The sequence below is a fragment of the Podarcis erhardii genome (assembly GCF_964252035.2).
Source record: "Podarcis erhardii genome assembly, chromosome: 17".
Taxonomy (NCBI): Eukaryota; Metazoa; Chordata; class Lepidosauria; order Squamata; family Lacertidae; genus Podarcis; species Podarcis erhardii.
The window spans coordinates 1730367-1757959 of NC_138515.1; the positions used below are offsets into that span (position 1 = coordinate 1730367).

Genomic DNA, 27593 nt, shown 5'->3' on the forward strand with positions numbered 1-27593 from the left:
CCCTGGTGAGGAGCAGGACACCATTTTGTGGTTCACCTCAGGTGCCAAAATGTCTTGCACCAGCCCTGACACCCACAGGGTCGCCCTGTTGAGAACTGGAAAGTTCCCTCCTGGCCACCTCACATCCTTTGTGCCTCCCTGTCTGACAGCACGTGGTTCAGTGTGTGTTTGTGGCCATCCGCACCATTGGGAACATCATGATAGTCACCACCCTGCTGCAGTTCATGTTTGCCTGCATTGGTGTTCAGCTCTTCAAGGTAAGGAGTGCTAATTTATTTGGGGTGGTTTGGATTAAATGAGTGTGTGCAAGATGTGTATATGTGCTTGGATCAAGGACATGTTGAATGTGGGCGTGTTTCTTTGGGGCTTGCACCCAAAACACTTCCAAATACCATCACCTTAGCAACCAATCCTGTACCTCATTATAGACACTAGTCGGGTGGCTTATTTGTTTCAGCTGTAGGTCATCACAAGGGGGGGGGGGAATCAGCTCAAAGAGAAAGAAAGAAAATAGATGTGCAAAGGCACAGCCATAGATGCAGCTATGTTTACATGGGTAAACATAGTAATAATCATCATATAATGATATATGGTAAATCATCTGCATTGCAAAGTATTGCTCTTGTTTTTCAGCTAGTTGATTGGTAGCTTACCTCAGCACACACTGCCATATTTGATGAAGGTGGACAGTGAGCAAGAGAGGGAAAGAGAGACCGAGAGAAAGACAGAAGTATGGAGATCTTGTAAAGGAAAAGCAATGTGAAAAGAGCAACTAGACATAATGCCCAACATAAGACTGTTGTGAACCTTTCTCTGTTAAGCTTAGGCAGGCCCTTCCCCACCTCCCATCTCCACTGGGCCAGCACGATCCCAATGACGTGGGGTGGGGAAGTACATGATATGATGAGGTTGAGGCAATTTTACAGGGAGATGGATGACAACCTGACACTGACCTGGGTTGAGCATAACATCTTGCTCTACCCTAAGATGAAAAGTCGATAGAAGTGGGTGTCTCATTACAGGGCAGGGTAAAGGTGTGCCCTGACTGCCCCACCCTGTGTGAGGCTGGTTCACGGTTTCCTCCATGCCCAGGGCCATGGGGGGCAGCACACAGGGTGGAAAGATAAGAATTTCCCCAGGATGGATACCTTCCTTCCCCTTCAGTGCCCGATCTCCAATCTCCTGCCACTTCTGTCTCCAGGGCAAGTTCTACAGCTGCACAGATGAGGCCAAGCACACTCCGTATGAATGCAAGTAAGTCTCAGCCCTGCCCTGCAAGAAGAGCAGAGCGTCCAGTTACCTTCCCCAGCCAAGTTCTCCAGGTGGCATTGGCATTTTAGCCTAATACCAAGAACACCAACCAAGATGTCTAGCCACCCCACAGATCAAACTGGGCCTGTTGTTAACATTGCTGCCTGCAGCTCTCTGGCCCTGCTTTCTTCTTGTCTTTTTCTTTTTTCCTCACTCCTGGACAGATCTCAACTGCCTAGCATGGCAAAATGTTGCAGCAATGTAATGGATTCCCATGTATGGCTGATCTGAGATGAAAGCTAGATGGTCTAGTATCGTGTAATGGCCTGTGAATCAAGGGTTGTTTGTGGGTGTCTGTGAGGCCCAAACAAGACATCACATGGGAGATACAGTAATAACCTCCTACCTTTCTTCCTTCCCCTCTCCTGTTTCTTTTGCTGAAAACTGACCTCTGAGTCTGTGATTGTGACCCAAAGAGTAGCAGGGAGAAGGTCTCCTTGACCCTTTCCTTTCCTGTTGTCTTTCTGCTTCCCCTCCCCAAGCTGCTGCTTCTCCCCCCCTCCCCGCCCTGGGGGGGGGGGAGAGATAATTTTGAAGAAATAAATGGCAAAAAGGGAAAAGGTTAAGCAATCCCTGCTATTCTTCCACTCAGACCAGCTGCCTCCATGTATCTGCTTTTCAGTTTAAAAATAAAGAGAGGAAGAAAAGAGAAAGGTGGGAGACTATTAGCATCTAGTTTGTCCCTAAGATAAGAGAGAGGGGTCTGAGAGTCAGAAAGGAGGGTGGCTGGGTAGCTTTGCAGTAAAAGGAACTGTGGTTTTTGCAGCTGGAAATTGTCTTAGGGTTACACTCTGGGATCTGGTCTGCCTGTCTAAGTTCAATGACTCCCAGCTGCAGCCCATAGTGATAGCTCCTTCTGCTCCGTCTTCCTTTCCTCTTCCTCCTCCTCCTCCTCCTCCTCTGCACACAGGGGCACATTCATTGTCTACAAGGATGGAGATGTGGCTCACCCAATGGTGCGGGAGCGTGCCTGGCTCAACAGTGACTTCAACTTTGACAATGTTTTGTCGGGCATGATGGCCCTTTTCACTGTCTCTACTTTTGAAGGCTGGCCAGCGTGAGTTACTCTACTGGGGATTGTGCACGGGATGTGCACACACGTGTGTATATAATTGTGTTTGTGATGATTCTCACCATTCCCATAATTCTCTGGCATGTCACTATGTAAAACAAAAATGTGAACATGATAAAGCGTGACACAGCTCTTTTGCCACACGCAAGTTATTGTGTTGTTAGCTTTCTACCCGTTGTCTTCTGCCATAATAAAGAAGCTTGTGTGACTTATTGAAGACTGGAAAGGAAATCCACCCATTTTTCCACGCCTCTTCCTATGTCTGCCTTCTGAATCATCTCCCACACTTTTTGCAGTCTATAAAAATTCCTGACTGGATTAGACCAATAATTGGCATCAATTTCTGGGACTTCTGGGGCAACTTGGCCAAGTATTAGGAGGGAAGGCTCTACCAGACAGGTGGATTCACCAGAGGCAAGTGGCAAAGTCCAAAGCAGAAAAAGGCCGGCATTCTGAGAGGGGCAGCTGGGGAGCAGGGAGGGCAGGGAACAGGAACTTCACATTTGTGGAGGAGTTGCTCAGATTGGGCTGGTTCCTAGCATAAGGCTTTGTAGAGTTCGGTGGAGCCTCTGTCTCATGATCAGGGGCTGAGTCAACTGGGGAAGCTTGAATTGGTGCCTTGGTGGGAGTTCTGAGGAATACAGCTCTGCCTGCAGTTACTTGGGCAGGAAGACTATGCCTCAGTGGCATGGGAAGTAAGATGTAGGAGCCTGACTGCTGCAAGGGCTGCTTTGAGACACACTCACACCCTTAGCACTTTACATGAACAGAGAAAATGTATCCTGCACTGCTACCAGGAACTCTGAGGTGTGCTTTAACAGATCATAGGGCTTAGGTGTGCTGTCACTGCCTATCCACACCCCATGTCAAGTCACAGCCAAGATGGCGATCTTGGTCTTGGTCAGTGGGGCTCCTTTATGGGTGTTGGCCCTGGAAATTTGGGTGCCAGGTCAGCACCAACACTTTGAATTGTGCTTGGAAACGTACTGGGAACCAATGTGGATCCATTAAGACCAGTGTTTTATTGTCCTGGAGGCCGCTCCCAGTGGAACCACTGTATAACAGTGCCCCTAGCTCCCAACTCCTCTAGACGGTCCAGAAGGATGTCATGGTCAATCGTGTCAAAGGCCACTGAGAGATCCAGCAGTAGCAGGAAACAGCTTTCACCTCTGTCCCTAGCCTGCTGGAGATCATCGGCCAGCGCAACCAAGGCAGTTTCAGTTCCATGATGAGGCCTGTATCTTGATTGGAAGGGATCCAAATGGTTGTATATCCTGTCCACAGAATGGTAGTTCATGCTTTTTATGGGTCTGTCTCTCCTCTTCACTGTTATGCTCTCTGTTCATAGTTTCCCTCTCTTCACCACTTTGCCCTTGCCAGGCTACTTTACAAGGCTATCGATGCCAATGCAGAAAACGAGGGGCCCATCTACAACTACCGGGTGGAGATCTCCATCTTCTTCATTGTCTACATCATCATCATTGCCTTCTTCATGATGAACATCTTTGTGGGTTTCGTCATCATCACTTTCCGGGCACAGGGAGAACAGGAATACAAGAACTGTGAGCTGGACAAGAACCAGGTATCTCTTTCTCCTCACTTCATGCTCTGCTGGTGCAAATCACCATTCCCACTTATTCCCAACCTCACTGCCACCATGACCAACCCATCCTCATTGTTCTGCTGCCACATTAACTTCAGCAGTCGATTACTTCAAATTTGTGCAGTTCTGATGGAGCTGGTGGAGATTGTGGCTTTTTCCTTCTGTCTCTCTCCCTCCAGTGACTGTCCCACAATTCCTTGTACTGAATAAAGCAGGAGCAGGGAACATTTTCTGTTGAGGGCTGAATTTCCTTGGCGGGGGGGGGGGTATAATCTCTCAGGGGACGGGACCAGAACCAAAAGTGGGTGGGACTATCCCTTCTCGCTCTTTTTCTCTCGCCCTTATCCTTCACCCTCCCCTCTCTGTCCCTCCTCTTCCTCCCCACCTAGCAATCTACAAGGGGAATAACCGGTTGCTCTTGCCAGAGCTCTAAACTGATTGCCTGCAGAGGCCTATGGTACTAGTATCTATTGCTCATGCAGCAAGGCTACTAGTCTCCTTGTGGCCTTAAGTCTATCTCAAATGCCAACTTGGGGCTCCAGAACCAATATCTTTGAATAAGACCTCCCTAACATGCCTGGGATCTGGAGAGCTTTCAAAGATACCTTGAAGTGGTGATGATGTTTATGGGGCAGTTAGTGCAGGGTTGTTCATTGTTTTCTAGCTAAAACTCTTCTACTTTCCACAGCGGCAGTGCGTGGAATATGCCCTGAAGGCCCAGCCGTTACGGCGCTACATCCCCAAGAACAAATATCAGTATAAATTCTGGTACATGGTCAACTCCACCGGTTTTGAATACATCATGTTTGTGCTCATCATGCTTAACACCATTGCACTGGCTGTGCAGGTGAGAGTGAGCAGGTAACAATGAGAAGGGCAGTGAGGGTATGTGAGGGGGAAATGAGGCCATTGAAGGCAGATGAGGCCAAAGAGACAGGACATTTGTCCTTCACTTGCTTGTCCGGTTCATGTCTAAAGCCAAAAAATCTACACAACAAAAAGAGCATGTGGACGAATGAAACTGAACCCTCTTCCCTTCCTTAGTTTCCCATGCTCCATTGCCTCAGCCTGGCTCCCAATATAGGAAACTGAGTGGGCTTGAAGCACAGTGAGATAAGATCAGGAGAGAAGAGGCACACATTACCTTCAAGCTCCTTTTGTTGTTTTTTAAAGAAAGAATTAGGCCCATCCACCTCACAACCCCCATTTTCAAACATCAGTGGAGCAGACACATGAGTCCACAAACAAGACAACCCCTGCCATGACTAGTTTGATTCTTAGTGAGAAAGGTGTGAGATGACAGGCACACAGTTCAGAATGTAAAGAGAAGTGGAGAGACCAAGAAGCTCACTTGGTAGAATAGGGCTCACTTTGGTGTGGGAGAAGTCTGTGTTGTGGGGAAGGGAATTTATGCTTAAACAACCCATACACAGGGTAATATTTTGCCTATTGTATAGAGGGGCCTATTGTACATGCATATTTTGATACTTGTATCATTTTTAAAACAACAACATCACACCATTGTCTTTATTTTAAATAGAGATAGAAAAGGACTGAGGTGTTGGAGTACCAAGGCTTGTAGTGATGGCAGGAATCAGAACTTTGTCATGAGAACAAAGGGATGCACAATGGCTGTGTTCAATGGCTGTGAGGTGCCAGGGCTTCAAGGGCAGAGAAACGCTGACTCTGGGGGAGATGTTCATGTGGACAGCTATTTTTTGGTATTAAAGGAGACCATCCAGAAGAGCAGTGCTATTTTTTTAGAAAAAGAGATGCTGGAACTCACCATGAACACCTCCCTCATTTTCTTAGAATGACAATGGTGCCCAGCTGAGAGGTGCTAGAACTGAGTTCTTTCAAGTTCCAGCTTAAAAAAAAGCCCTGCAGAAGAGTGAATATGAGCCAGTGGGACTTGAGGGTAGATCAGGATTCCCCCCACACATCCTGCTTTCTCAAAATACCTAGGACCAGTGAAGTGCATGGCATACTTATGCTTTGGGATTTTGACCCCCAAAGGCAAGCATACTAAAGGAGACAGGCATTCTGAAGCTGAGGCAATATTCACTCCAAAGGGAACAACCCTTGAGTGGAAGGTAGGATGCTGGAGATGATGGGGAGAAGGCAGGAGAAGCCCAGGTCACACCTCGCAACAAGGTAGAAAGATAGGTGATGGAGACAAAACAGAGTCCATGGTACAAACTTGCTGAAAGGTGTGTGTACAGACAGTGTGCCATGGCTGATCAGTAAATCAGGACCAGAGGAAGGGACTCTGGCTGCCAACCAACAAATGTGTGGTGTGGTAGATAGGAGCCCAAAAGAACCTGGGAATGCTGGGTGGATTTTGAGAACAAGGTTGCAAAGCGCCAAATCACAACAGCTCCCAGCTTGAGGACCACAAGATCCTCAAGGTGCTCCTACATGCTTTGTGCATTTTCTCCTTTTCCAGCACTACGAACAGTCCCAGCCCTTCAACTATGTCATGGACCTGCTCAACATGGTCTTCACAGGCCTCTTCACTGTCGAGATGGTGCTGAAGATCATTGCCTTCAAGCCCAAGGTTTGGGAGCTGGGGGTTCTACTCAAGAGATACTTTGCTTAGAGCAGAGGTGGGCAACCTGTGGCCCCCCAGATTTTGCAGAGCTACAGCACCCATCAAACCTTTATAATTGGCCATGCTGGCTGGAGCCCAACAATACCTGGAGAGTCACAGGTCCTCCACACCTGGCTTAGAGTCTCACCATAAACAACCATATGTTTTCAAGTTAATTCTGGAGCTTGGCAGGAATCTTGGCATTATGCCAGTATTCACAAGTTTCCAGCTGAGTGATAATAACCCCACAGGGTCTGAGGCTTTTAGTTTCAATCCCCTGCATTGATAATGATCATTTGCTCCAGCAACTAGTGTGACATGCAATTCTGACTCCAGGATCTTGTGGAGTATCAGGCAAGGCACTCTCAAGGTTGCCCCTTGTCCTGGAAGAGGCAGGACATGCAATCCAATAATTTCCTCCCATTGCCTCCCATGCTCTTTGGTGCCTGTGGAAAGTGAAGCCAGTGGCCGTTTATCAGTTTTCAGGCCTCAGCAAATGCCTGACCTTACCAATCTTTGGATCCAGGCACTGGCAAGAGAGGTTCCAGAGTAATTGAAGCCTTCTCTGTGAAAATGGCCTTTCTTGGTAGAAATCTACATCAGGGATTTATTGTATCTGCAGAGAGCCTCTTTGCATTAGATCCTGAAGCATATAAAAATATTGCAAAAGGAGCCTTCTGCATTTCGAGGTAACACTTCCAAGGAGTCTGAAAAAAATGTATGATGAATGTCATTAGATACATAGCCCAACTCACACCAAAGGCCCAGAGTGCATAAGAAAGCAAACCAGGATCAAGTTTCATGTTCATTTCACTCCCTCCTCACCCTCCACCTGTTTCCAACTTACTCCTGAGCTCCAAAGGTCAGCCCAAGCGGGTAGGTCTTGCAGCATTTCCCAGAATGCTGTTCACACTTGGAATTCAGCAAGTCTACTGTGGGAGGAAGCCAACCATAAATCAGGCTTTTCACTCTGCCTTTGACATTTGAACGGCCATTTTCCCCTTTGTTATACTTAGAAACAGAAAGCAGTTTTTATAGGACTTCAGATTATATTTTTTCACCAGCAGACAGATAAATATCTCTAAGACAGTTTATCTTGTCCCATAAGTATTTAAGAAGGAACCCACAAGGGGTTCTTACGTAGATGTCAGCTCCCCCACTTGCCTGCTCATTCTAACCTGCAGCCAAGCCCCCAGGTGCAGACAGCAGAGATCAAAGGATTTGAGGTTCTTCCCATTCAACCCCTCTTATCTTCCAGAGTGATTAATAGTCAGACCATCTGATTGACAGTAACCATGGAATTACCTTCTATCAGCGGAACTGAGAGAAGGGCAGAAGTTTCTCCTCAGGGTCCCTTGCAACTCTTCAATTCAAAGATTTTATGATTCTGTATAATTCTAGAAACTATAGGAAAAAGAAGTGCATGTGGGTCTAGTTCTGGCTGCTTTTCCACAAGAATCTATGCAGGATTTGTTCCAGAGTGGCCTTTTCTCTCTCTTTCCCCCAGCACTACTTCTGTGATGCATGGAACACCTTTGATGCTCTGATCGTGGTCGGGAGTGTAGTTGACATCGCAGTCACTGAAGTCAATGTGAGTCATTCCCAACATGAAATGTGTCCTCTGAAACAACCGCAGCTTTTTTCTTCTGCTGGGAAATGTTAGCACACCTGCAGCAAAGTTGCTGAAAGAGTTTGGATGTGTTGCAGCACCGCACATGTATGGAATGAATACCCTGAATACTTGTATCTTTTTGACAGCATAACTCAAACATAGTACCCTGAGGTCTGGAAATCTGCTTTTAAACAAAGATATAAAATTTTGTGCTAGATCCCAGCTTACGTTTCTAATTTTGCGTATGCATAATGCAATAAACCAAACTGATTAGATGGTTTAAAAGCAAAGCATCTTTTGGAGTTCATTTATTCACCCACCTTTATAATTGCCCGTCTCTTTGCCTTTTGTCTATCCATCTATGTATCCATTCTGCTATTTCTCTCTCACTTTCTCACCTGTTCTCTGCCATGCCGCTGCTTCCCATTGGATGTTATGAACCCTCGTTTCGTCTTTGCCATCATCATTCCCTTCATTATCCTGCGTTAGAATGGAGGTCATGTTGGAGAGGTATTGCACATGTATTTAATCTCAAGAAAGTTTGGAAAGGGGTGGTGGAAGGGCTAGCTGCGTCAATGCTAAGTGTACGCAACAAACAGGTTCATAAGAGAGCCGGTATGGTGTAGTGATTGTCAGACTAGGACTGGTGAGGGCCAGGTTCAAATTCCTACTCAGACATGAAGCTGGGTGGCAAACTCTCAGCCTAATCCACCTCACAGGTTTGTTGTGAGGATAAAATGGAGAGAGACACCACATATAGCTCCTTGGAGGAAATGCAGTATATCATGTAATAAATTAAGTGTTTGCAGATGGTGTAAGCTTGGGGGTAACAAGCAGTCTTTTGGTGGCAGGGTCAGATATTGAGAGTAACTGGATGTCATGGGGGTCGCAAGTGATAATTTAAGGGCCTCCAAATTCAGGCAACTGTGTGCAAATGCTGTGTGTGTGGTGTGTGTGTGTCTATAGCTGTGAGTGTGCTATGTTTGAGTAATTGCACATATGATTCACCAGGTGTTGACAGCTGATGTGTTGCCAGACCTAATGCCCGTCAAGGTGGGGGAAGGCAAAACTGCATAATTACAAAGCAAAATTGCGTATTAATCAGCACAAGAAGCAGCAAAGCCAGCCAGTCTGCCCCAACTCTGCTTTCATAGGGAGTCAGGGACTAGTATCAATTGGTTCATTCTGCCTTTTGGCATCAGGGGGCTTTATTTGCAGGCGTGCTTGGTCTTTTGTAATCTTAAGCTTTGGCTAGTGATGGTTGGTGGTGCTCAGGCTGAACCCTCCCTCACCTGACACCATTCATCTGCTGTGGCCCTGGGTCCTCCTGACACACTGTGCCTACCCTTGGATGGGTGAACATGCATCAGGCATGAGGTTTCTGTGTGTGCAAAGGCAGCATTGGCCTGATGTGTGCAAGCATTGACAGGGTTCATGTGATGGAACTTTATCAAGGTAGTCCTGAGTGGTGGGCTGCCTGGATTTGGGGCTTTTGCTTCACCTTCTTTCTTGCTGAATCCAACCCCACTGCTGCCACTTTCACAAGCAGGCACTTCCTTATGTCACCCACAGCAGCAGAAAGATGCCCAACAAAGGAGATAGCACAGTTGCCTGGCAACAACACAACCCTCTTCCCCTTGATCCTGGGCAGCTCTGAACCTGGGAGAAGTTGTAGCAGGCCTTCCCATCAGATTGCTCTGCCTTCAGGGTAGATGCTGAAAGGGCTTTTTGTTTCCTTTGTCTTGTGTATAGGATGCCCTGTGGTTGTGTGAATATGGGTTCCCAAGATACATATGTCTTGCTATGTGGAGCCTCCCTGTGCAGAGGCAGTGTTCCTCCTGGCACCAGGTGCTTTGGACAGACAGCAGGGGAGACTATCCAGGCTCTGCTTATGAACTCCCACAGGCTGCTGCTGACCTGTGGATTGCTGGGGAAATGACCTGACCTGAGCCAAAAGGATCTTCCATACATGGGTGGGTTCAGTTCAGGAGTGAAGAACTTCAGGCTCAAGTGCTAAGCATTCCCCTCCAGACCTCTCCTGGCCATGCCCCCTGCCCACAAGCAACACCCCGTCCCCACTGGCCTTGCTTTGCACCACAAGCATTTTTGCCTGTCTGGAATGTGTCCTTGAGCTCTGATCATGCCTCTTGCTGGTCTGGATGGAGGGTAGAAAGGCATGCCCGAGTGTGTGCAGAAACTAATCTACTGTACGAAAGCAAAATTTACATTTGTTGCCTTCCCAATTTTGCTCTTGATACAGCATGCACTAGCATGCAGCCCCTGGAAAGTTGCCTAGAACAGAATGTGGCCCTGGGCCTGAAAAGGCTCCCTGCCTTTTGCATCTGCTGTGCACCAAGTTGCATGTAGCATGTCTATACATCAGACAGGAGTGGTGGGGAACCTGTGGCCCTCCAGATGTTGCAGCCCTCCAGCTTCTATCATCCCTGAGCTGTAGCCATGAGGACCAGGGTTGCTGGGAGTGGAGTCTATCAATATCTGGATGGCCACGATCCCTCATGCCTGACTTGCATGGAGTTCTTTGTTGTCATCATGTGGGTGCTGCCAACCTGACTTCTCTCTCTGCCTCCACAGAGCTCGGAGGACAGCTCTCGCATCTCCATCACCTTCTTCCGCCTCTTCCGTGTCATGCGCCTGGTCAAGTTGCTCAGCAAAGGAGAGGGCATCCGCACCCTGCTCTGGACCTTCATCAAATCCTTCCAGGTCAGAGGGATTTCCTGGGATGTGGCCTTTCCCTCCCACAGTAGATCAAAGCATGCTGTGCTCCATCCAACACATAGGGAGGAGAAGAGCATGCTAGAGAAATGCTGAGCACAAACAGAAGCATCTTTATAGGCTGTGCTGTGTACTGGGCTAAACCAGGCATGTTTGAGCCTGGTAGCTGGGTGGGTGGGTCCAGTACTCCCAGTTCACTCTGTGTTTGTTCCACCTCCAGGCTTTGCCATACGTTGCCCTTCTTATTGCCATGATCTTCTTCATCTACGCAGTCATCGGTATGCAGGTGAGCAGACGGAGCCTCCCCTACTGCTCTCCAAGCTTGCCGAGAAGCAAATTAATTCATGCCACAATTTGTGTGCTATGAGTGGGCTTTGCTAGAACTGTGTGCCTTTATTGTGCAAGGGGCTCTGGGTGCATCATGTGTGTGGGTACATGCTTTAAGAAAAGGGACACCCAGCACACTTACTTATACATGCACAAACACATGTGCATGCCTGCTATTCCAACTGGAGTACTGCATAGGATTCTGTAGCATGCAGGCTGAATGAGTGATGTCTGTGAGAAACATTAAGTGGGCTTTCGCTTATCACCACATACAGGAAAGCCTTGGACCTGGTCCAGTGCTGTAAGCACCATCCTGCTTCCTGTCATAGTTCTAGCTGTGTGGTGCTGGTGCAGTTTCATTCTCCACTAGTTCATAGGAGAGGAGGGCTTAATGGTTTGTATTCCAGTTCGCTTCACAGAGATTCTGCAGCTGGAATCTGTTCCTGACATCTTGGCATGGCTCTGAGAGTGCTTTCCTTGCCTTTCAGACCTTTGGCAAAGTGGCCATGCAGGACGGTACGCCAATCAACCGCAACAACAACTTCCAGACCTTCCCGCAGGCGGTGCTGCTGCTCTTCAGGTGCCTCTTTGCCTCCACAAAGCAAAAGTATTTCTGCATTTAACAACTTAAGCCCATTTTAAGACCTTCTGGTGGTCCCTCGGTGTGTGGAACCAGTGAGCTGACTGGAAAAAACAGGAGCCCCTGAGGAATAATAACATCTTCCTAAGTGCCCCCCGCAGCAAAGCTTCTGCCCCTTTCCCACAGGGTGCCTTGGTCCTTAGCCCCAGTTGGTGGCTTTCACCATGTTCTTTCCACCTCTCTCTTCCTCCAGGTGTGCAACAGGGGAAGCCTGGCAGGAGATCATGCTGGCCAGTTTGCCTGGCAAACGCTGTGACCCCGAGTCCGACTATGAGCCTGGCGAGGAGTTCACTTGTGGCAGCAACTTTGCCATTGTCTACTTCATCAGCTTCTTCATGCTCTGCGCCTTCTTGGTGAGACTCTGCAGCAGACTTCCCTCTGCTCTCTTCTGCCTCAGCCAGTTCCAAAAAAACAGATGCAAAGCCAGGCTCCCAGTTGTAGCCAACATGTGAAAGCCCTTGTTTGCACCAGGCGGGGGGACTGGTGCCTTGGTCCCTGAAAGCCAAAGTGGGCATTGCATCGGGAATGGGCAGAATGTTTTTGGTTTCCTTTAAGGGAGAGCTCCTGCTCTCCATTAAAGTTTAACCCTTTACCTCCCTGCCATTTGTCCTCTCAAAATTCTCCTCCTCATCCCTTGGTTGCGTTCTTATCTGTCCTTGCCCAGAGATCTCAAAATGTTTCTGCTACGGCTCTGCTTAGCCAATGTGCAAGAGAACGACAGTGCAGGAGAGACAGCAAAGTGCCTCAGTGTGTGCCTTACACCTTTTGGTGGTATCCCTGTACCAGCACTAAATCTTAGGCAGATGGTCTGTGCCAGATTTAACCCATTTTTTTCACCACTGCCTCTAGCTGGCACTGGGCATTCCCATGCCATGCTTAATTGCTAACACTCTGACTCATCATAACCATCTTCTGACATGAAGGTTTTCCTCGCCAATCCTAAACATGTGGATTGACGGAAATGGGCTTTGCCCGTGCTCTCATGTGCTCTCCTCATAAGAACAGAAGAACCTGCTGGATCAGGCCAATGGCCCCTCTAGCTCAGCATCAGCAGATGCCTGTGGGAAACCAGGGAGCAGAACGTGAGCATTAGAGCAGCCCTCTCACATCCCATGGTTTCAGAAGCATTGCCATCTCCAGTTATGGAGGCAGAGCATGGCCATTGATAGCCCTCTCAACTGTGAATTTGTCTAATCCGCTTTTAAAGCCATTCCATCCAGGGGAAGTGAGTTCCATAGTCCAACTGTCTGAAGAAGGACTTTCATTTATCTGTCCTCAACATGGTGCTAATTGTGCACATTCCAACATTGAGTCAAAGCCCGGAAAGCAGTTTCCGTAAGAGTTTATGAGCTCTGGTTCATGGAAAGGCTTCCAATGGTGGCTACAACTCAAAAGACACTTACTTGGGAGTAAGTCCTAGTGATCTTGATATTCAGAGGAACAGGCTGTTTGCCTCTGAGGTCTTGCTCTCCTTGCCTCTCATGGGCTCTTTGGGTGCATTCACTGACCTTCACTCCATTTCACCTCTTCTAGATCATCAACCTCTTTGTTGCTGTCATCATGGATAATTTTGACTATCTGACCCGGGACTGGTCCATTCTGGGTCCCCACCATCTTGATGAATTCAAGAGGATCTGGTCAGAGTACGATCCAGCTGCCAAGTAAGAGACACATGTCTTTTTTCTGCAATTACAGTAACTACTTACATGGAAATGCAATGGAATGTTCCAATCATCCAGAAATTCTGGAACTTTCTACTAGGGGCAGCAGAGAGAAATTTTGTCCTTCTCCTGGTTTATAGCTTCATTTGCAGAGGTCCCGTGATACAATATCTTGAAATCTCAGGCAATAAGAGGAGTGTTATTTTAACATTTTTGCCAGGGTAATTGTGTGCCACAAGGGGCCCTAAACAGCAGGGCCATCTTAAGCATATCTGGCGCCATGGTGCAATGCTCCCTCTGGTGCTCCGGCGCTGCTGGTGGGGCTGGAGGAGGCAGGCAGCGGCTGGAGAGCGGCTTCTCCGGCGGGGAAGAGGTAAAGGCTGGACACGGCACCTCCTGACTCAGCTGGCCGCTTCGTGCTGCGGTGGCCATGGCAGACAGAGGCTCCAGGCGTGGCGCTGCTTTGGCGTGGCATGGCAGAGGCAGGCGAGGGCGGCGAGCTGATGCCAGGAGGTGCTGTGTCCAGCCTCTGCCTCATCCCTGGCGCCCTCCAGAACTTGGTGCCCTGGCGCCCCGCGCCACTAGCCTCTATGGGTAAGATGCCCCTGCTAAACAGTGTACTTGGACCTGTCACTTCCTGACCCAGAGGAGCAGAGCTGGAGGAGAGCAATGGTTTTGCTTCACATAGTTCACATAAGGAACAGGGGTCTTTTCTAGGCCATGGCTAGTCTGCCACCACTCATAGTCCCATTGAGGGAAGCAGCACCCCACCTATCCCACAGCTCCTTACCACCCACTTGAGATGCCAATGTGGTGCAGTGGTTAGAGTGTTGGACTAGGACTTGGGAGACTAGGGTTCAAATCCCCATTTGGCCCTGAAGCTCCCCTTGGAGTCAGTCACAATTGCTGTGGGGATTAAATGAGGAAGGGAAGAACCATGTACACCACCTTGAGCTCCATGGAGAAAAGAGTAGAATATAAATGCAATAAATAATAGAATCACAGAATTCCAGAGTTGGAAGGGACCCTGAGGACCATGTAGTTCAACCCCCTGCAATGCAGGAATATGCAACTGTCCCTTACAGAGATCAAACCTGCAACTAATAAATAAGTTCTCTTCCTCCAGGGGCCGCATCAAGCACCTTGATGTAGTGACTCTACTACGCCGGATACAGCCCCCGCTGGGCTTTGGGAAACTCTGCCCCCACCGAGTAGCTTGCAAGGTAATCTCAAGGGGCCCACCTGAGTGTGACTCCTGGGTTAGAATCATAGTATCATAGAGTTGGAAGAGACCACAAGGACCATCAAGTCCAACCCCCTGCCAAGCAGGAAACACCATCAGAGCACTCCTGACATATGGTTGTCAAGCCTCTGCTTAAAGACCTCCAAAGAAGGAGACTCCACCACACTCCTTGGCAGCAAATTCCACTGTCGAACAGCTCTTACTGTCAGGAAGTTCTTCCTAATGTTTAGGTGGAATCTTTTTTCTTGTAGTTTGGAACCATTGCTCCGTGTCCGCTTCTCTGGAGCAGCAGAAAACAACCTTTCTCCCTCCTCTATGTGACATCCTTTTATATATTTGAACATGGCTATCATATCACCCCTTAACCTCCTCTTCTCCAGGCTAAACATGCCCAGCTCCCTTAGCCGTTCCTCATAAGGCATCGTTTCCAGGCCTTTGACCATTTTGGTTGCCCTCCTCTGGACACGTTCCAGTTTGTCCGTGTCCTTCTTGAACTGTGGTGCCCAGAACTGGACACAGTACTCCAGGTGAGGTCTGACCAGAGCAGAATACAGTGGCACTATCACTTCCCTTGATCTAGATGCTATACTCCTATTGATGCAGCCCAGAATTGCATTGGCTTTTTTAGCTGCCGCGTCACACTGTTGGCTCATGTCAAGTTTGTGGTCAACCAAGACTCCTAGATCCTTTTCACATGTACTGCTCTCAAGCCAGGTGTCACCCATCTTGTATTTGTGCCTCTCATTTTTTTTGCCCAAGTGCGATACTTTACATTTCTCCCTATTAAAATTCATATTGTTTGTTTTGGCCCAGTTCTCGCTTCCTAGGAGAACATCGTGGCCGGGTTCTAGCTCCAGAGCCTATCAGTCCTCATGGGTTCCCTTGGAGGACTTTATGAAGGGAGTGAGGTGGGTGGGGCTACAGTAGAGAGGTAGCTGGGGAGGACAGGTAACAAGGATTCTTGCTTTTAATTCATTTGTCTCTGCAGAGGCTGGTGGCTATGAACATGCCCCTGAACTCAGATGGAACTGTCACCTTCAATGCCACTCTCTTTGCCTTGGTGCGGACATCCCTCAAGATCAAAACAGAAGGTGAGGTACAAGACGGTTCTCATGACGCTTGTCCTCAGTATATGCAGAATTGTTACTAGCTGATGAGAAAGAACATTTTATACTCTCCGGGAATGATGTTTTTTCTCCAAGCACGTAACTGGATTTATGCAAATCCACTTGCCCAGTTGCTCGTAGCAACTGCAACTCCCCTCTTATGCCACACACTAGCTGAAATACTCCTTCCCTGGAAATCCACAGAAGAGAAAGTGGAAAGTTAGAAACTTCTCTCCTTTCCTGCTAGGCTTTTGCAGGATTGTGGAAAGAAATACCTTGAAAGGGTCAATGGTGGCCACAAATAAAGTGGGCTATTCAGCCAAACTCTGCAGACCCTACATTCCAAATTCCAGGGCTAAGACCCAGCATTAAAAATACGATCTGGTCCCAAGCTTCACTTCTCCTTCCCCACCTCCTGCAACTGTCCTTTGGGTCAGACCAGAAGGCCTTGCTTCAGCCACCTCCGGTTTCCACTGCCCCACCTTCACCCCACTCCGCTTTGGCTTGGACCCCCACCCACCCACCCTATGTGCACCTCGTTGTTCACAAGGCACCCCCAGTGGTGACCCTGGGCATTTGTTTGTTCGCTTGCTTGTTATTCATTATCTTTGTATTGGGATTGCTCATCCAATCAAATTTCTTACATAATTCATAAAGGTAAAGGTACCCCAGACTGTTAGGTCCCGTCGCGGATGACTTTGGGGTTGTGCGCTCATCTCACTCTATAGGCTGAGGGAGCCAGCGTACAGCTTCTGGGTCATGTGGCCAGCATGACTAAGCCACTTCTGGCAAACCACAGCAGCTCACAGAAACGCTGTTTACCTTCCCACCAGAGTGATACCTATGTATCTACTTGCACTTTGATGTGCTTTTGAGCTGCTAGGTGGGCAGGAGCAGGGACTGAACAACAGGAGCTCACCCTGTCGCGAGCGTTTGAACCGCCGACCTTCCGATTGGCAAGCCCTAGGCTCAGTGGTTTAGACCACAGCACCACCTGCGTCCCTTTACATAATTCATACAGACAACAAAATAAAAAACATTTTAAAGGCACAAAAATGCAGCAAGAAACATAACTGACTAGAACCCACTGGTCATATTCCACAGAACATCTGCCTAACCACAGAAGCAGGCAATAGGGGTGATCTGTGGGGGGCATTTGTCACCTCCCCACCCCAGTCATATGTATAGATGGAGAGAATCATGTAAGCAGGACTAGTTCAGTGGAACAGCCATTGCAAGGACTTGGGCTTGAGCTGCAGGGTCCTGAGAAGTCACAGGCAAACCCCAGAGTAGACTGCAAGGGCACGGATTGGTACCAAGGCATTACTGTAACCCCCTAGTGCAGGAATCTAGAAGAGGGGTTTTGTTCAGATCTACCCCACAAACTTAAAGCACATTTAAAGGATTTGGGGAATTGTAGCTCTGTTGGGCGTAAACTATACTTCCCAGGTTTTTGTGGGGGAGCCATGTGCTTTAAATGTGTGGTGTGGTCCTCATTCTCCCCCCACTCTTGTAGGAGACCTGGATGTGGCAAATAAGGAGCTTCGTGCTGTAATCAAAAAGATCTGGAAGCGGACCAAGCCCAAAATCCTGGATGAAGTTATCCCTCCACCAGAAGGTCAGTGCCCCTTTGTCCTAGCAACCGGACTCTGTCCCATCCCCACTGCCCAGAGATAAAAACTGAACTAAGCACTCTTGGCTTTCCATCCAGAACCTACTCTGAGTCCCATTTAACAGGGTGCTGGTTTGCTCTCAGGGCTGGTCCAAGCACTGAAGTAATCTCTAGGTTGCTTAGGGCATTGTTGTGTAGCAACCGGAGGTGGCATCTGCTTTACCTTCTGAGGGCCACCTTGGCAAGTTCAACAAAGGATAAGGAAAGGAAGCTTGGAAGACATGATGCTGTAGTGATACTTGGGATTCCTGCAGCAATGACGCAAGGAGTTCAGTGGACCTAGGGGACTGGGAGAGCACTGTAGCTTGGCAAGCATCCTGGAGAGTATTGAGTGTTTGCAGAGCACCAAGTAAGTGATCTACAGCAGGCACCGGGCAAAACCACACCATGCTTTAATGTGTCCTACCCACATACCTCCAGAGTATCAAGAGAAATGGGGAAGTCAGAGGCTGTGTTGGCTTGATAGGCACTTTCAGCAATCATGGACCTTGGAGCAGGTGCCAGTCTTGCCCATTGCCAGCCCTGTTTATGAAGGATCTTGCATATATGAAGAATTTTGCAATAATAATAATAATAATAATAATAATAATAATAATAATAATATAAAATAAAATAAAAAATTATTTATACCCAGCCCATCTGGCTGGGTTTCCCCAGCCACTCTGGGGGGAAATAAAGTCATATTGTATTTGGCGCAAGATGGAGATCATCTTTGGGAAAAATAGACCTTCAGATCTGCAGAAGAGCCATGTTAATCTGTTTCAGAGGAAATAAAGGGGGTCCTGTGGCACCTTCAAGACTGCCACCATAAATTAAGGTTGTACTCTTTAAGATGCCATAGGACACTGTGACCTTTAAAAACCAGCCCACCTATTCTATGGAGCTTTTTGGAAATACAGATGTTCCCAAAAACAAGCCACAGATTCCTAACAAGAGTGCACTTAACGTCTTCCCTTGGCAGAGGAGGAGGTCACTGTTGGAAAGTTCTATGCCACATTCCTGATCCAGGATTACTTCCGTAAATTCCGTAAGCGGAAGGAGAAAGGAATGCTTGGTCCAGATGGGTCCCCAAGCAACTCTACTGCCTTGCAGGTGAGTATCCTTGTTTTGCTGTGGGCCTCTTAGCTGCTCTAATGAAGAGAGAATGCAACATGGATACCAGGCTGGCTGATCCTGCTGCTTTGGGGCTTCTCTCCCATTCAGGCTGGGTTGAAAAGTTTGCAAGATCTGGGGCCTGAGATCCGCCGGGCCATGTCCTGTGACCTGGAAGAAGAGGAGGAAGCTGAGGAAACTGTGTGTGAGGAGGAAACCGTGACCTATAAGGTGAGCCTTTGGTCTAGTTTTCTCTGAGTGAGTTCACCTCCATCTGGAGTGCACCACTTTGGACTGAACATGTGGAAGAATCATATGACTGAATGCTGCTCCATATCAAAACATTCCCTGCACCTGGAAAACACATGTTAGGAAGAATGCTAAAGTAGAATTCTTCTTTCTGGACATACTAGTTTTCTACCTGTTGGGATTTCTCTTTTTAACAGAGCAGAATTCAATCATGGCAGCTCCCATGGTACAGCCCAAATATAGGTTCATCACCTCAGTGATGCCTCCTCTTTGCCCACTAATTGAGCAGGGCAGAAAAGCAGACAGAGTATTGGTTATCATGGACTACTACCATAGGGATAACTGATAGCTGGGAAACACTGGCCTGCAAGCACTCTAGCTGGAGAACAGCCTTGACCAAAGGTGTCATGGACTTTGAAGACACTCGAACTCAGGACACAAGGGAGAAACGTGCTAAGAGAAAGGCACGCTTGGCAATCCCTCACCATGATCAACTCCTGCCCAGAAACCTCTGTCCCCACTGTGGATGGACATGTGGATCCAGAATTGACCTCCACTTACAGACTCACTGTTAAGACCGTTTTCATGGAAGACAATCTTACTTGGCTACGAGTGATCGCCAGAGAGGAAGATTACCATAGGGCCAAAAACGTTGTCCACTGGAGTTCAGAAGGGACATTTCACTCCACGTTCACAGTAGTTATTATCAAATCTCAGGTTGGGAAATAATTTTCTAGAGGTGGAGCACATGGAGCAGCTCAGTGAGGAAGGCAGTGGAATAATAACCACCAGGGGCCTCCTTGCCAGTTGCCAGGAAATCTATAGAAGAGATAGATGAAGTTAGACAAAGCCTAGACAATGTGAGAAATCCATGGCCTTCCAGACATTGATGGAATGCGCCTCCCATCACTCTTGTTTATTAGGCCCTAATGGCTGGGGATGGCTGCTTTAACTCAAGGCACTGCATAGTCTCTTGTTTCCTCTTGGTTTTAATTTTGTTTGCTACCACCCTCCATTCAGACTAAAGGATGCCAAATTAATATTTACTGTATATAAACTTCCAGAACTGTATTCTATTCAGTTATTATGATAGAGTGTCATAGTATATCTAATTAGCAGATTTGAAAATAATTTACAGAATCGTTTTACGTAAAAAGTGATGGAGAGCAAATTGTTTTGAAAGGTAAATCCTGGTTTCTGCTCTTTCAACCACCTTCCCAGAGAGCTTAGTGTGGAATGCCAAATTGGAAATGTTTCCACTAACCAGTTCTCCGCTGCTTTTCCACGCCCCTTGTTCTGTTCCCAAATTGGAAAAGGCTGCAACTGAATCGCTGAGAGAACAGATGTGTGTACAATATGTTGTTCCAAATTCCAGAAGAGAAGAAATTACAAAGGTTGTGAGAGATTTGGAGGAAGGAAATAAGAATTCTTTCTGCAAAGTTGTAAAGTGCTCATGGCTTGTCAATACCGACTCCAGAAGCTCAGGCACTTTTGTGCTGACAGAAACCTGTGACAACCCCAGCACTTCCGCAGGCGCAATGGTATTGAAAGCATGGTTGCATATAATTGCAGCAATAGCATCATGAGAACAAATCATGATGAATGCTCAATAAAAAAAGATGTCTGGAAAGGCACAGAGGTAGGAAGATGCTAGGGTTGCTCATAGCCCAAATTCCCATTATAAAAGGGAAGCTGCCTCTGGCTGGAGTAGCCAGAGAACATTAGCCTTGTTCTCAGCATGGGATCTCTCTGGCATCCCTATATCAGGGCTGGAGATTTGCACTGGAAGTCATAAAGAAAAGCCAGTTCAGCTTCATATTAGAGCTGCAAGTAAGGATGGTCCAGGCAGAGTAGTGAAGGAGAGAACATCGGAGGGCAGAGGAGCCTCAGGAGGGAAGGACTGGCAGAATGCAAATTTGAGGAAGAAAGAATATGCATAAGTGGTCAGGAGCTGGAGAGATGAAGGAGATCAAAGTTCACACATTCATATTTTAAACAAGCAGCCAGATTTTGTGCTGCAGATCTTCAGTGCTCCTGTAATGTGTGAAGTGATCTGAGGGCAGCAATGGACTGTTCAGAAGCACTGTTGGTTTTTATGACATGCCCAGGCTTCTCTCTTCCCACAGAGCTCTGAGGCATTGTATGGCAGTGCACCTGACCACCACGTCACAGCTGCTTCACCAGACGGGGAGAACAAGACTCTGATGAATGGCCTTGTGGGCTCCCGGCACCCCTCAAGCGTCAGCCTCTCCCACATGACTAATGGACCAACCCACTATGAGGAGAATGTTGGGGGCAATGATGAACCTGCTGAACTGCCCAACATCCCCACCCGGCGCAGGATGAGCAGGTGCTGGCCGGGATGAGGTCCTGGGCTTGCGGGGGAAGGAAGGGTGGGGTGTGGCTGAGTGGGGAGGCAGGAGCCAGGATTCCAGAGTTCCTTACAGCCCTCTGTACCTCTTCAGGCGGAGCTCTGATAGCAGCGGCATCCCACCTACAGTGCATGAAGAAGCCACACACACCGAAGACTACAGGGAGGACACCTCAGTGGAGCAGGGATACTATAGCCGGGAAGAGGACTCTGAGAGCCTGGCCTCCCGTGACAGGTAAGAGTCAGGTCCTAAGACAGAACAGAGCAACTTGGGACATGGCCCTGACCTTATTTGCAAGTTGCCATAACAAAATGACTGCTTCCCTGTAGTCCAGTTCCACATTGTTCCAGTTAACATCTCAGTGGAGGAATAATGTGGCACCTTCTGCTGCAATCCTGCTCCTTCATGCAGAAGTCAAATAGTAAAGAATCACATAATTTCCTCCATCCGCGAAACATAACTACGTGAAAGGGGCATCCGGACCCAATGTCGCCACTGAGGGACAGCATAGACATTGGTGTCTTCATGATATATGGCCCTCATTGTTGAAGGGCCACACAGTATGTGGACAGTAAGTGATTGTGGCAAATCTCAACACCAGGAAGAAATTCCTCACGGTGCAAACTGAGGGTGGAACAGACTGCCTCGGATGGTAGTGGTGGACTCTTCATTTGAGGTTTCGTTGACCACCTGTCATAGTGGATTTCCCGAACTGGCAGGGGGTTGGATTTGATGGCCTTTTCAAATCCCTTCCGGGCCTTTGCTTCCTTGGGGCCGGCATGCTCACTCAGCGCTGAGGCTGCAAAGAACGAGGGTTCCAGGGCCATTAGGAACGAAGGCTGTTTTGTCCTTCACTGATTTGTGTGCTTTCTTCCCTATGCAGGCAGCCCTGTCTTCACACTCCTCAGCCCCATCGCCGTCGTTGGGACAACAGCTATGGCGGCTCTTTGCCCCTCCCCTCCCGGCGCATCAACAATGGGATGGTTAATGGCATGCTGGACGGCAGGCAACCCAAGCGCAGGCGCCTCCTGCCTCCCACACCCACAGGTCAGGACGACAGGGAACTTGGGTTACCTGGACAAGTGACTCTGGGAGTGCGTAAATGGAGGAGGGCTGGATTGCCTGGCTCCCCTGGGTCATAAATACACCCCCTTTTTAAATACAGTGGTACCTTGGGTTACATACGCTTCAGGTTACAGACTCCACTAACCCAGAAATAGTACCTCAGGGTAAGAACTTTGCTTCAGGATGAGAACAGAAATTGTGCTCCAACGGCATGGCAGCAGCCGGAGGCCCCATTAGCTAAAGTGGTGCTTCAGGTTAAGAACAGTTTCAGGTTAAGAAGAGACCTCTGGAACGAATTAAGTACTTAACCCGAGGTACCACCGTATATGCTGCAGAGACAAGCAGAAAAGCTGTTCATAGACAGTACTTCTTCAGAAATTAGTTCAAACTTTGGTTCAAAGTTCTTCTGGGAGTGGGTGGGTAGCTTCTTGCAGATAGAAAGCTAGCAGGGAGAAGTCTTCTGTCAGAATGCAGCTATTTTATGCACAGGGAGTTTTCTTCATGAGAGGAGCATTTAAACACTGATAGAGTTACATGCTTGATGGATCAGGGGAATGCTGTGGACATAGAGAATATGGATCAGTAAGGCTTTTGAAAAAGTTCCCCATTATATTATTGCAAGGAAGCTGGTAAAATGGGGGCTGCACAAGGTAACTGTTAGCTGAATTTGTAGCTGGTGACTGACCAGTGCTCATTAATGGTTCCTCAGGGTTCGCCTTGGTACTCGTCCATTTTGGCTCCCGAACGCTGCCAACTGCAGTTTGCGAATGTTCTTTGGAACATGTCTGATGGGGCTTCCGCAGCTTCCGATTGGCTGCAGGAGCTTCCTGCCTTGGAAGCCGTGCCTTGGTTCCGAATGCTTTGGAGGTCAAACGGACTTCTGGAATGGGTTCCGTTTGACTTCCAAGGTATCACTGTATATATGTAGAGAGAGACGATATTGCATGACACTCCAATCGCCAAGCAATGTGAGATTCCAGGGGTTCTCAACACTTACCCAGGGTTCAATTTATTTGGAATGAGGGGCAGCAGACATATATATCTTCTAGCCCGATCTCACAACTCTTTTCCCTTCTCACTACCACTACCAGACAGGTGAGGGAGCAGGGACAGAGCAGCTTCCTCACTTATACTAATGACCCATACCTAGGTGGCCATTACAGAGAACCTGGCCTTGCTATTCCTTGCTGGATCCAGGAATTGGAAGAGACTCAGCAATACGGCCTACTCACCTCCGCCCCCCCACAACTCACACTACCTCCCTCCAACAACAAGACATTTCCCCCCAGATATACAAACAAACAACAGGCCTTTTAAACAACTATAGAGTTATTGTCTCTGCTGTATGTTTTTTTTTTCTTTTGTTTGCTTTGCTGTCCTTTCTTCTGTATGTTTCTTGGTGTGTGTTTGTTTTTTAAAAACCTTTTTAAAAACATTGTGAGCCCCTCTGAAAACACTGGTGTGTAATATATCAAATGAACAAACAGTTTGGTGGTCAGTGGGTTCAGCCAAATGCGCTGGTGTGGCAGAGGACAGCCACCCCACACTTGTGGCCTCTTATACCTTCTCTGGCTTTCCTTTCCCCACCTCCCTGCTTTTGGTAGGCCGCAAACCAGCCTTCAGCATCCAGTGCCTGCAGCGTCAAGGCAGCTGTGATGACATCCCCATCCCAGGCACCTACCACCAGAATGCGCCACCCTGCCGAGCACGTGCACAGGTAATTCTTGCAGAGGGTGTGTGTGTGTGTGTGTGTGTGTGTGTGTGAGAGAGAGAGAGAGAGAGAGAGAGAGAGAGAGAGAGAGAGAGAGAGACTGACTTAGTATGTACCATACTTCTGTTCTACTGCTGAGGCCATCCCATCCACTGGCCATCTCACCAGCTCTCTCCTCTGTACCAGGGCTATGGCAGCTATGACTCCTGGCACAGTGGCAGCCACTCCTCAACAGCATCCTCACAGTCGTGGGCCACACCACCTAAGCGGGGCCGGTTGCTCTATGCCCCACTAATCCTGGTGGAGGAGGATGGGTTGCCAGGGCACAGCTGGGAGAAGAACAGCAACAGCCTTCCGCCCATGTCACGAGCGCGCTGGTACATGAATGAGCCTGAGCTGCCCTACCGCTCTTATGGCCAGCTGCGTGTGCCCGGCCCACTCAAGCACAGCTACAGCGACAAGCCTGGCAGTGCCGACAGCCTGGTGGAGGCGGTGAGTGCAAGGCAGACTTCTCTGTCTCTGGGATGCAGCTCTTTGGGACCCACCTTCCACTGCCCCCTCATCCCTCCTGCAAGAATAATTTTTGTCACCCTGATTGGGGTGGGTGTGGGTGAATCAGTGTTTCTCAAACTTGGACCCCCAGCTGTTGTTGGACTACAACTCCCATCATTCCTGACCACTGATCCTACTAGCTCAGGGTGATGGGAGTTGGGGACCCAAGTTTGTGAAACACTGGTATGTATTTAAATCCTTTTGTTTTCCCTTGGTTACTCAGCCTCATGCAAGTGTGCCTACAACCACACATAAATACAATGTGGGGGGTGGGGGTGGCAAGTTGTGCCTTCCCTCCAGCTTATGAACTTTTCTTACTTAAGGATATCACCAGCCCCAGTATGGAAAGCTCCTCTGGTTTAGTCCTCTGGTATGCTGCTTAGGGCATAAGAGATTTTATCGCTAGGAGGGTTGTATGTGTGCTGCACTGAAAATTATTTCAAATTACATGCCAAATAAAGTCAGATTTTGCAGCCTAAAACCAAAAGTGCACATCAGCTGGTGTCATCCTTATTATGCAGAGTTCGTTCTGGTTCTACTAGCAATGGCAGAATGAGAAAGAGCCAGAGCCTCACTCCTGGCTGCCTTCTAAGGCTCTACTGGGCACAGCTTTACAAGTTTTTTTAGCGCATCCCCAACACTGTGCAAGCTAAAATCAGGCATTTGCTTTTAGCAGAAATATGTGATTCTCAAATTACTGGATTTGATATCCATTCTAGTGTTTGGCTTGTGGTATTAAATGTTGGAGGACGGGAAATGAGCAACAGTTTCACCTATGAAATCCACTGGCTCTTTGGGTCTCTCACCTATGGAATCCACTGGCTCTATTAAGACAGCATGCCAATCCATGAATTGTGTTATCCATAGTTTACAATCCAAACCATGGTTTGAACTTCCAAATATACAACAGGCTGGCCATGGTTGCTTATTTGGTTTCATAAGTTTGCTCCCACCTCCGTTGTGCAGCAGCTTCTTGAGGCAGAGTGATAACCATAACTATGGTTTGTCAGTTCAGGAATCATCCTAAGCCACAGTGCACACAAACCATGGTTTTCAAGGTCACTTCAAACCATGATTTCTATTTCCAGTTTGCCAGCTGACTGAAACTAGTTTACCAATTTAGACAACATAGGTAAGCTTACTTAACCATGATTTGGTGTGATGTCCAAACTGAGCTACTGACTTGGTTGGTTGTGTACTGCATAACTTTGACTAGCAAGAACCCTTTCATCTTTCTTCTTCCAGGTGCTCATCTCTGAGGGTCTAGGCCTTTATGCACGGGACCCAAAGTTTGTGGCCTTCACCAAGCAGGAGATTGCTGATGCCTGCCACATGACCATTGATGAGATGGAGAGTGCTGCCACAGACCTGCTGAGTCGCAAGGTCCCTGGTAGCGAAAGCAGCAGCCGAGGTGGTGGTGGTCACGCCTTGTACAGCAGTGACGGGGAGCACAGTGGGGCTGGGAGCCTAGGTCCCGTTTACAGCGATGAGGAGCCCTTCCGCTCCCGTGAGGAAGAGGACTTGGGTGACGAGATGGCCTGCGTCACTTCTTATTGACCAGGAAGTGCCCCCTGGCAGGGCACAGGAGTAGAACTGCTGCAGCGAGATACCTAGCACTCTGCAACCTTTGTAGTCTAAAGGCATAGGCTTGCCCAAAGCTGTGCTATGGTGGGAGTGACTGCGGAAAAGAGAGGCCAAAGGATGGGAGACAAAATGCTGCCCTTCCATTGGCTGATACAAAAGCAGCCGCTAGAAACGTTGTCCTACTACTTTCCTGGTTTAGGCAGTCTGCTCCTTGCTGCCCCTTCTCCAGGCTGTTGACTCCTTCCCAGTGGTCCAGAAAGAGAAAGGGACCTCTGGATTTCTTCCTCTGAGCAAGGATTGTGGATTTTGAAGAGGTTGGGGGGCGGGGTTCCAAGGTGATTAGACAATGCCTTTTTCTATCAGAAGCAATAAAAAGATGCTTTGAAAGATGCTGCTGCCTCTTTATATATATATTATTTTATTCTTATAAGACTATGTGATGCACATCAACCAAAAAAGATGAAGATAAGAGAGGCATCACAACATGTTTAGGATTGCTCCCCTATTCATACCCATATTATTCAGCCATAGTATCACATCCAATATGGGGGCTGGCCTTGTGACCAGGGGCTGCTGTCATTTCATCCCATTGTGTCTTTCCACAGAAGTCCAGGCACCGATGGGCGTTGCCAGTCATGTTCCTACCAGCTATGTACATAATAAATCATAGTTGCAGCTTCTAATACTGGACAGAAGGGGGGGGCAGTTGAAAAAATGAGGTGCTCTTCTCCCTGAGTTTCCCACTTTTCCTTTTCTTTAACCTCCACCAACTCTTTGTAGAATAAGGTGTTTCATAAATGCGATCAAAATTTAATCCAGAATACTTTATGTGGCCCTTGTTTTGTACTCACATACATGGAGAGCAGGGAGGGTCCACCACCCACCTGAATGGATAATCGAACAGGACACATTAGTGGTTTTCAGTTATATGGCTAAAGGTTGGACAGAATGCCTTCCATGAGTCACCTACCAATACAGACAGATGTTCAGTGGACTGACCACCACCACCAATCCCCACAAGGAAATTACACAATTCCCCTTAGCAGTGGGGTTTTGTTTTGTTTTGGTTTTTTTGCTAAACTGCTTTGCTAGGGAACAATCCTCCCATCAGCTCCATATGCAGTGCAGCCAGTTTGGGTTTCATGCCAATTTCTTAATTAGACTAGCTATAATAACAAAGGTGGGTTTGTAAGTTACACTGCGACTTTTGTAAGTCCACATTTACTCATAAGATCCCACCCAGAAGGCAGAAGATGCAAAGCAGGACCACTTTTCTCAATGTAAGACTGCCTGGAAATCTGAGATTGCTGACATCAAAACTCCCAGAGTCAAAGAATTACTTTGAACACATAGATTTGTATACAGCCAGCCTTGGCTGCTGCCTCTATAGGACCCCGC

At 48.0% G+C, this 27593-nt stretch overlaps 1 protein-coding gene across 1 annotated transcript in view; it reads left to right on the top strand.

The window, feature by feature from the left end:
- CACNA1F (calcium voltage-gated channel subunit alpha1 F) overlaps positions 1-26582 on the top strand; it is a 60928-nt gene extending 34346 nt beyond the window's left edge. The window contains exons 25-48 of the mRNA XM_081844504.1: positions 150-257; positions 1202-1254; positions 2222-2368; positions 3764-3965; positions 4675-4833; positions 6433-6543; positions 8084-8167; positions 8678-8698; positions 10781-10909; positions 11142-11207; positions 11737-11828; positions 12082-12241; positions 13422-13549; positions 14676-14772; positions 15781-15883; positions 17415-17516; positions 18532-18662; positions 18774-18893; positions 21038-21261; positions 21377-21517; positions 22167-22330; positions 23953-24065; positions 24246-24551; positions 25857-26582. Of these exons, the coding sequence (XP_081700630.1) occupies positions 150-257; positions 1202-1254; positions 2222-2368; positions 3764-3965; positions 4675-4833; positions 6433-6543; positions 8084-8167; positions 8678-8698; positions 10781-10909; positions 11142-11207; positions 11737-11828; positions 12082-12241; positions 13422-13549; positions 14676-14772; positions 15781-15883; positions 17415-17516; positions 18532-18662; positions 18774-18893; positions 21038-21261; positions 21377-21517; positions 22167-22330; positions 23953-24065; positions 24246-24551; positions 25857-26168 (3273 nt within the window). The 3' untranslated portion in view covers positions 26169-26582. The remainder of the gene's footprint in view (positions 1-149; positions 258-1201; positions 1255-2221; positions 2369-3763; positions 3966-4674; positions 4834-6432; positions 6544-8083; positions 8168-8677; positions 8699-10780; positions 10910-11141; positions 11208-11736; positions 11829-12081; positions 12242-13421; positions 13550-14675; positions 14773-15780; positions 15884-17414; positions 17517-18531; positions 18663-18773; positions 18894-21037; positions 21262-21376; positions 21518-22166; positions 22331-23952; positions 24066-24245; positions 24552-25856) is intronic.
- The last annotated feature ends 1011 nt before the right edge of the window (positions 26583-27593 follow it).